This window comes from Nycticebus coucang, chromosome X (genome assembly GCF_027406575.1).
Source record: "Nycticebus coucang isolate mNycCou1 chromosome X, mNycCou1.pri, whole genome shotgun sequence".
NCBI lineage: Eukaryota > Metazoa > Chordata > Mammalia > Primates > Lorisidae > Nycticebus > Nycticebus coucang.
Window position 1 is genome coordinate 38,410,403 of NC_069804.1, and position 9,757 is coordinate 38,420,159.

The 9,757-nt window shown below is 37.9% G+C and overlaps 1 protein-coding gene across 3 annotated transcripts in view; it reads left to right on the plus strand.

The window, feature by feature from the left end:
* The window catches only part of LOC128577879 (transmembrane gamma-carboxyglutamic acid protein 1), a 108,468-nt gene extending 100,330 nt beyond the window's left edge, over positions 1-8,138 (plus strand). For all 3 annotated transcript variants that reach the window (XM_053580255.1, XM_053580256.1, XM_053580257.1), the window contains one exon: positions 3,868-8,138. In XM_053580255.1, coding sequence (XP_053436230.1) covers positions 3,868-4,353 — 486 coding nt within the window. In that variant the 3' untranslated portion in view covers positions 4,354-8,138. The remainder of the gene's footprint in view (positions 1-3,867) is intronic.
* The last annotated feature ends 1,619 nt before the right edge of the window (positions 8,139-9,757 follow it).

Here is a 9,757-nt window from a genome sequence, read left to right on the forward strand (position 1 = left end):
CAAGCTAAGTTTATTTGTTTGAATGTCAGTTATTTGGGCTGATTTTAAGTGAATCTGATTCACTGGCCTCAAGGATAAAATAAGTCTGTTTCCCAAATAAGTAAGTCTCTCGTTGTCTATTCATTCAGACCACTGTTGCCTAAATTGAAAATATTTAATCTGTAGAGTGAGCCAGCTTAATTTTGACTATACACTTAACATGATGAGAAGATTGAATTTTCTAGGAAATTGGTCAGAATGGTTTGAAATATCTTATACATGAAGGTATACTGCCTTTTGTTTTATTCTGGTGCCAGGTCTCTTAGGTTCTAATCCCTACCTTCAAAGTTTACATGTTAACTGACCTTGAGTGTATTATTCTCTCACTGCTCTGGACCTCCATTTCTTCATCTGCAGAGGGGGAATGATAATGATACCAAAAGCATTTGCAGTGGTAAGGATAAACTGAGTTACAACATGTAAAATTAAAATCTGGTTTACTAACTGCATTTTCACCTAAGCTTTATTTTTATCCCTTCAAAAACTAAAGTCTAATTATTTTCCTGTAACTTTTTCCAAAAGGAAATAAAAAAGGAATATTAGTTATAGAGTTTTGATTTCTTAGCATGAGAAAGGAACCAGAGAAATTGAATTATTTATGCAAGCATGCAAAACATGTTTCATTTTCATGTGCATTATTTATCTTAAATTATCCCAAAGTAGTGTAGACAGAATAAAATCCACTTTTTGTTGTGTTTATGTAGGGTTAGCATTATAGAGTTATTTGAAATCATTTCTATTTATTGGCATTCATGGACAAGATGGGTGGAAGAGGAAATACACAAGAAGGACATAGTAATCAGAGAGACAAGGAGCAAAGAGGGTAAAGACTCACACTGTACACAAGGAAAATTGACCATCAACCACGTACTTGACAGATCTCCAAAGTAGATGATTCACACTTTTATTTTATTTTTTTTATTTTCTCTATACATATACATGTGTTCATTTGGTTTCCACTTTTTGCCTTCACAAAATTAAAAAGGCTTAAAATTTAATAACAATAACAATGTTCAAGATAGGGACTAGAAACAAAAACCTCATAAAGAATGAACGAAGATAAATACATTCAGGAAAGAAATCAGACATTTTTGCTGCAGCAAAATATTAAGCAATAATAATAATGCAGAAAAAGTGACATTCACATTGTCAGATAAGAGTGTGTCTATCATAGAATGCTTTCACTCTGAAGTTCAGTATGGAGTCATCAGTTAACTTCTACTATTTTTTTCCAAAGTTTCAAAAAATAGATAACTAACAAAAGATAATTTCAAAAAACAGATCATGCCAAATCTTATAGGCAATAGAAGAAGAATAAATACTTCAAAATTATTCTACTTCATCTGGATACAGCTGATATTAAAATTGGAAAAAACATATTACTATAAAGGGGAAATTACAAACATATGTCACTTATAAATGAGGATGCAATATCCTAAACAACATATTAACAAGTTGAATTAAAAATTAACATTTAAGTAATGTACTTTGGTCAAAATTAAGTCCAATTTATGTGAGAATTAGTCACTATTTTCTTTTCTTGTTTTTCCTTTTCCTTTCAATCACGACCTCCCTCCTTCTCTGTCTGCTCTCCCCTTCCCCCATGCCCCACCGTGTCATTAATTGTCATTAATTGTCCTCATATCAAAGTTGAATACATAGGATTCATCCTTCTCCATTCCTGTGATGCTTCACTAAGAATAATGTGTTCCCACCTCCATCCAGGTTAATACAAATGCTGCCAAATCTCTATTTTCTAATGGCTGAATAGTATTCCATGGTATAGATGATTCACACTTTTATTCCACTTCGTGCAGTTTGATTCCAAATTTGCAGACAATGTGTATTTGTGTAGGGGTACAATTATGACTGGGAAAAGTGTGGCAGAAATAGATGTAACACGTTTATCACGGTATAAACCAAAATGTTAATAGGTTTATGATAGAACTCCAAGCGAGTTTTCTTTGTTAGCTCTTTTTTATTAGTGAAATTTTATATAATTAATGCGTATTACTTTATAAACAGTGACAAACTGTCAATATTTAAAATGAAAATTACATAAAAAGTTAGCAGTATGCAATTTTAGAAGCACACGTATTGTTTAAAAGGCTTCATATATCTATATTTTATCGGTTTTTAACCTGTGATACCATTTTTCATTGTAGTGAAGCAAATGAGTCATCTCATAATTCCAGATTTTGATATCGTTCTGAAATGAATGATGTATCTGGGATATGTTTTGCCTACTCTTGTCTTATTTCGCTACATTGTTCTTAGCCAAAAGGCCGAGGAGCGGCTGTAGCTTGTGTAGTTTCGCCTGCTTTGTTTAGGCGAAATTCACTGTGAACATGTACACGTCCTCTAGTACATCATGCCTTATTTCTTGTAACATGTCCAAATTCACCTCAGAATCACAGAATGTGGGAATGTACCTTAGAGAAAATCTAAGTCAACCATGGAACATTGATGATTTGAAGTCATTGTTATTCCCAGAGAGCACTTTAAAAGGCTATCCGACTAAGTAAATAAAATATAAGACTACAAAACAATCAGCTTTAGTACCCTGAGGTTTACGTTGGACTAGATTTGGTGTTTTACGTAATTGCCACGCCCCCGTGGGACATCTGTGTTCAAAAACCCTGACACAGTCCAACTCCCTTTGTTTGTCCATTTGTGTAATAACCTAACTCCCCTCCCTGACTCCACTTGTATCAATTGGGATTCCAGGGGATCCCTCCCTTGTTGCCAGATGCTTAAGAAATACCAGCGACCTTCAATATCTACAAATAAATATGATTGTGAGAAAAGCACTTATGGACCAAGCTTAAATGTTGAAAAATGGAGTCAATAGCGCTGGAATTGAAGGAGGTCTTTGCACGAGGTATTAATTAGTCATTTTAAAGCCGAGTCTTGATTGTCATATATAAAAATTAGTTGTGATCACTACCATTCATTGAGTTCTTCTATGTCATGGATTTGCCTTCTGTTGTGTACACTATCTCATTTATTGTTCAGACAGAGTATACCGTAGGTTTGTATTCTCCCGTTTTACAGGTGAGGAATTTAAGCCCTAAAGGAGGAACTTGCCCAAGGCCCATAACTAGCAATTGGGTCAAGTTTCCTCTTTATCTTTTAACCATCTCCCTTTACAAATATCAAAGACTTGAACTACTAGACTACTTTTCATTTGGGATTAGTTCTAGGTTTAGAGATAACCTAATACAGTTTCTTCACTAGCCTGAGGTCTCTTCTAGGAGCAATACACAATTTAGTCAAAACATCTGTGTGCTAAGCTCTAGGGTAGAAAGGGAGTTTGAGGAGCAATGTCTGATGGAAAGGGACCCCAAACAGAACTGTTAGGCAACCAAGTGTTTATCAGCGGAGTGCTTAAGTACTACAACAGCGCGAAATAGCACGTACTATTAATGGTGAGGATCAGTGATGAGAACTTCATAGTTGGATTATGGCGAGTACTATCTGACTTACTATATTTTAGGGGGAAATGAGTTGGTGTGATCGGTAAAGGGGAAAACCCTCATTCTTCACTTTTCCCTGTAAAATGTCGCAGGTGAAGATATGAATGACTCTAAGTCTTGATAAATACTCTTGCATTCTGACTGACCATTTTAGTGAGGATCCGGAGCCAGCACAATGGTGTATTTGTAATTTCTTTTCGTGGAGAAGATAGGCTGTAGTTCCTTTGAACCAACACATCTCATTTTGGTTTTTGGTTCATTGTGCTCATTGAACCTAGACATTTGTTCATCTGCTATTTCCCATCTTGCGACATCGTACTGATTTTTAATTTATTTGGTCTTGTATTTTCAGAAGGAGTTTTGGAGTACCTACACAAAAGCTCAACAAGGAGAGACTAACAGAGGAAGTGATTGGTTTCAATTTTACCTTACCTTTCCGTTAATCTTTGGCCTCTTCATTATCCTCCTTGTCATTTTTCTAATCTGGAGGTGCTTCCTAAGAAACAAAACTCGCAGACAGACAGTGACTGAAGGCCACATTCCTTTTCCCCAGCACCTGAATATTATCACTCCACCTCCTCCACCAGATGAAGTGTTTGACAGCAGTGGATTGTCTCCAGGCTTTCTGGAATATGTCGTTGGGCGCTCAGATTCTGTCTCCACTCGCCTGTCTAACTGCGATCCCCCACCAACCTATGAGGAAGCCACTGGCCAGGTGAACCTGCAGAGGAGTGAAACAGAACCTCATTCAGACCCACCCCCGGAATATGAGGACATAGTCAACTCCAACTCGGCCAGTGCCATTGCTATGGTGCCTGTGGTCACCACCGTCAAATGAAGCCGCAGACTTCTTTTTTACTCTAATCATTTTTAAAATACTAATGAAAGAACTTTCTAGCACTTTACCACTACATAAATGTGCATTGACTTGTTTTATTGGACTCTTACAGCATACCACTTCACACTTTCTGGTTTGATTTTCTGTAGTTTGGTTTCTTATTATAAAATCATTATCCGTGCTCAGTTTTGCTTGAGAGAATATGTAAAGAGGGAGAAATATACTAGTGGGGATCTTAGTGTGACGTGATGAGGTGGACATGTGTCTATGGATATGTGTGGCTATGCATATATACATGCGCACGAATCGACATAGTGCATGTGCAACTCTCTTAAAGATCCATTAATTTCTATTTAAATCACCCAGAAAGAGAGCACTACTTACCAGAATTGTAAAAAAAAAAAAAGGGCACCGACGGACAATTCGTGTACTAGCCAGCAACATGCTATAGAATATTGCGAACAGGATGTCCTCAGCATGTTTTCTAATTCTGACTGGCTTCTGTTAACCTCCTATTTCTTCATCTAACTTAAAAGGGAACAAAAATGCATGTAGTCATTCTTGATTTTAGAAACATCTCAGAAAGAAAGAAGCAAAGAGCAAGTGTGTGAGCACACAGTAAGTAATAACTTGCTTACATTGTACAGCCAGAAAGGCATCGGTCATGAATGGCATTTGCCTTGTTTTGTGCTAGGGATTTTTTTCCTTTTCTGGTTGACCATCCCCTCACTTTCAAACTTAAACAGTGTGTTCTTAGCATTTGGAATGTCGTCGGCTGTATGTATTAACATCAGGATGGGGAGGATTGTCTGGCAATGGAATAATTTTAAAGTAGATACGTGTATTAATGCCAGGCAGTAGATACCAAGTAGTCCTTTGCTCACAGGTGGCAATAATTATTTTCTTCTTGCTGTTTCACCGCCTTTTACTCTACTTAGTCTACTCTGCCTCCTACCATGACAGAATCTTCAAGCCCCGAAGAATTTAGTTAAATAAAATTTGTGAAAGCATTTTCTTAATATTTTTCTATAAGCTGAAGTCTTTGCTTCACAATTATTACAAGGCAATTCTCCATTACGTTTATGAACTGTGATTTTTTTTCATATTGCCCTTCAATTGGTAGAAGAAGATTGCAAAGTCTCCGTTATGCTTCCTGCACGCTAAATCTAGTGATAGCCCCACATAGATCTCATCATTGTTGCCGTTTTGTTTTGTATTTTCATCCTGAGTTTTTTCAACCTCCGAGTTTTATTTTTCCTTGGAAACAGAGAGAATAGGTTGTACGTGAACTACCAGCATAAACTGGCTGAGAAAGAAAAAATGAGACAATTGTGTATTATGTATGCACAGGTGGCAAATTCATGAGACCAGACCACGGAAATGTCTATGCCAGTCCGAAGCCTCTTCAGCCGAGGATAAAATGGTTGATGAGGCAAAAGGAACGCAGGTTTCAGCTGTGCCACATTCCCTGCTGCCTCTGTCTCCATCGGCCACCGACCCCTCCCCCAGTCCTGCCCTGGAACCAAAGGAAAGAGGAACTCTGGGGAAAATCCTCAAGTGGGAGGATACATGCCAAGGTCCCTGGGGGAAAACCCGTATCTGACCCCTAAACTCCTTCCCTCTAAAGTAGGGATAATATCATTTTTCCTGTACCTTACCCTGGGATTTAATAGATCAAACGAGATGGTGCGTGTGCAAGTAATTTGTAAAATGTGAAGAGCTGTCTAAGAACAAGGTTGTGGTGGTGGTGGTATGCTGTAGGGAGAATTTTCTCCCTGTATTTCCCTAAAATTATCAGAGCTTTCACATAGTGCAAAATAGAGCAGAGCAAGCTGCTCCATCAGTAGCTAATATATTTCAAACCTGAGTGTGTGGGCTGTTATTAACTGTTAACCCCTGCCATACTGTGGTCCATACCAAAGCTGTGCCAACTGAAAGTGACAGTCCACTCAGCACAAACAGTGTTAAGCAAATGTTGAAAGGGAACAAACGTGTGTGTGTGCTTAGTTCATAGGTTTTATAGCTTTCACGGACTAACCGAAGATTGATTGTATCTTGAAGTTGGTCTCACAAAGGACAAGTTACGAAATTTTGCCGTGAGTACAAGTCAATCTTTGGCTCTTAGTTAGAGGTGAAGGTGGGAGTATTTGATCCAGTAAGTTGTATGGAATTTTGTTTTATTTTAAAATGAAAATTAAGGCTCCTTTCGTGTGGGCTTTTTGTCCTTAACGTTAGGCTTTAGATTAGACCAGCAGTTTTCAAAATGTGGCCCATGCACCTCTGGGATTTCTTGAGACCCTTTGAGGGAGTCTGTGAGATGGAAATATTTTCATAATAATATACATATACTCTTTGTCTTTTCACTCTAATTCTCTCAAAAAGGAGTTGAAAATGTAAAATGATGCCATCTTCCCACAAATATTTCATTCTGTTTTTAAAAATACAGCTATTTTTCACAAAACTCGTTAGCATCTGATGAGTTTATTACTTTTAAACGAATTAATATGTTTGTAAATTTTGTTTTATTTTCTAATGTGGTAAATATTGATAGCTATAAACCTCATAAACAAAAGCTCTTTGGCATCCAGATCCCCAATAAATCTAAAAAGTATGAAGCGATCCGGAAGCCAAAAGTTTGAGCATTACAGGATTAGACGAAGGAGCAGGATACCCTCTTACTAGGTGTTCTTGCTACTTTATTTTCCCTTTCAAACTCCTGATCTGGGATTTAATGCTGCCCTTTAGAGATGCTCAAATTGCAATATCAGAATGCATGTTGATCCTTGAACCAAAACCCAAATGCTTGACCTGATCAGTGACAACCACATTTTAGACTGTTGGCCCAAGAAAACACTACTTCATAAGTAATAGGTGCATTATCCATAGATCTCCTGCTGGCTTTCGCGTGATAATGACAGAATAAAAAAAAAAAAAAACACCACCACTTTCTTCAAGAAGCATTATCTTGGGTGTGTTTGTTTGGTTTTAATTTGGTTTGGGTTTTCTATTGATTTGTGTTTTTTTTTTTTTTCAGCTTTTGGCCGGGGCCGGATTTGAACCCGCCACCCCCGGCATGTGAGGCTGGCGCCCTACTCCTTTGAGCCACAGGCACCGCCCAGGGGTTTTCTATTTTTAAGATCCCTTTTGCTACCCCATCTGGTTTATAAACTGAGTTTCTCAGCATTTGTTACAATTAAGGGGCTTGTCTAGAATAATATATATTTTTTATGCTTTTGCTTTTTGTACCTGGTTGATATTACATTCACCTTTGATTGTTTTTAATAAAGGTTTATTTTTGCAAAACTATATTTAGTACCTTTCTTAAGCAGTAACTGAATTGAATCCACTAGTCTGCTTTCAAATAAGAGAATAGGCTCAATGGTCTTTGGCAGAATGGTTTACAAGCCTTCACCTGCAGTAGTAGTAGTTGTGTCTGGAATACTAGAACTGGCACTTCTCCTCTTCTAACACAATAATTTTATTGTGTAGTGTAATTAAAATGATTTATTCTTTTCCTATTGAGCAGTACAAATAGAGATGTTGTGTTTGTTTCATGGCTAATGATGACTTCAAGATCGGTGATCTAATCCAGTTTAACTGCGGAGGTCGATTTAACTTGGTTCTGTGTAAATAGTATGTATTTTATGATACTATTTCACATTTTTAAATGCTTGGTTTACATTAAATTATGGTATTTAACTATTTTTATGTTTATACTAGGTAGGGTCTTTCTTATGTTTCTGTGTTTTTTGGTATGCTAAATAAAGCTATTTTTAAACCCAAAAGATTTCTTCTGGCATGTGTCAATCATATTATGTTTAAAGTGATAAAGTGCTGCAGAGGCTTTTACCAATCATGTTCTTTCCAATAAGGTAAAATGATTATATATAGGACTATCAGTAAAGAAATCAGAAACCCTTTAGTGAAAAAGTCAAAGAGCGTTCTCGGTATGACAGAAAATGAAAACACTCGCAGGGGTGTCCAACCATCATTTTCCCTGCTGCACATTGGGAGCATGCGTTGTCTTGGGCCCCCACACATTAATTACACAAACACAGGCTGGCTGCCATAGCTCAGTGGTTAGCGCACTAGCTCCACACACCAGAGACAGTGGTTTTCAGCCTCGCTTGGGCCTGATAAACAAAAAATAAATACAAAAACACTAAGGAAAGCTGATTAGCACACACACACACACAAGAAAAACCTCCATGCACACTTTTTGTGTGATATCCAACACCACAGATAAGCAAAAAACGTCCTCACAAAATAAGCATGCAGCCAGTGGGCCTCAGGTTGAACACCTCTGCAAGGGTCAGGGTTAGAGTTAGAGTGAGCTCCTGGGGGTACTGTAGTCTGTCAAGTCCTGGAATTGGTGTCTACGGATGCCAAGGATCTGTTTTTTTCCTGCTTCGCAGAACAGCTTCTGTTTGACACTTGAGAAGACGAGAACAGAAAGCACAATATAAAAACATTGTGGTCGCATTGAGGCGTCTTCCTATGTGTATTTACCTTAACAACTAAAAGCCGGTGTGTCATGCCATCAACCAAGCATATGTAAATATGAGTTGCTCTTTATGGTACAAAAAAAATTATTCGTTCTATTTTCAAGGAGGAATTTTAAATTAAAAGTCCAAGTATCCATTTGTAAGCATAAGTCCTCAGAGATTTGTTCAAATACTCATGAACAATACTTTGAAAAATATATAGCAATATCTGGAAATGATATAACTAACACTTTTTATTAAACCCAACACCTAGATCAAGACATTTCTAGCATCCCAGAGGGCTTCCTTTTACCCCTCTCCTATTCTAACATCTGTCATAAAGGATCATAGTTTTAATTGAGTAATTTTTTAATTTCAGGTTGATTTGAGGGTACAAAGAATTAGGTTACAATGTTTGTATCTGTTAGGTATAGTCCCCACTGTAGTTGTGCCCTGCCCCCAGAGGGATAATTTTTTTAAAAGTACATACTTGGCTGTGTCAATATGGACATTTTTAAAGCTATTAAGGTATGTCAGGAAAGTTTAAGCTAGAAGTTCTAGAGCTGCTCTTCCATCTCTGTGCCCTCTTTGAAATCACCTATTTGCTCTGGGGTGGAGCAAGATGGCAGACTAGAGACATCTTCCTACCGGCCACTCACTCACACTGAGACAGGGGGGAGAGAGAAGGCTCCAGCCACCTTTGGCTCGGGAAACCTACACAGAAACATCATGCCAGGGGCACAGTGAAGCAGTAGGATACTCCAGGAGCCAAAGATGAGGTCTGCAGGTGAGGAAGACCAGCATACAAGGAAGGACCAGCCACCCACCACCTCCCATGGAGGACTGGAGATAGGAAGGGGCTGTCCTGCAGTATTTTGATTTTGGACTGAGCTGTTCTCTGGATCTACCTTGGAGTGGAT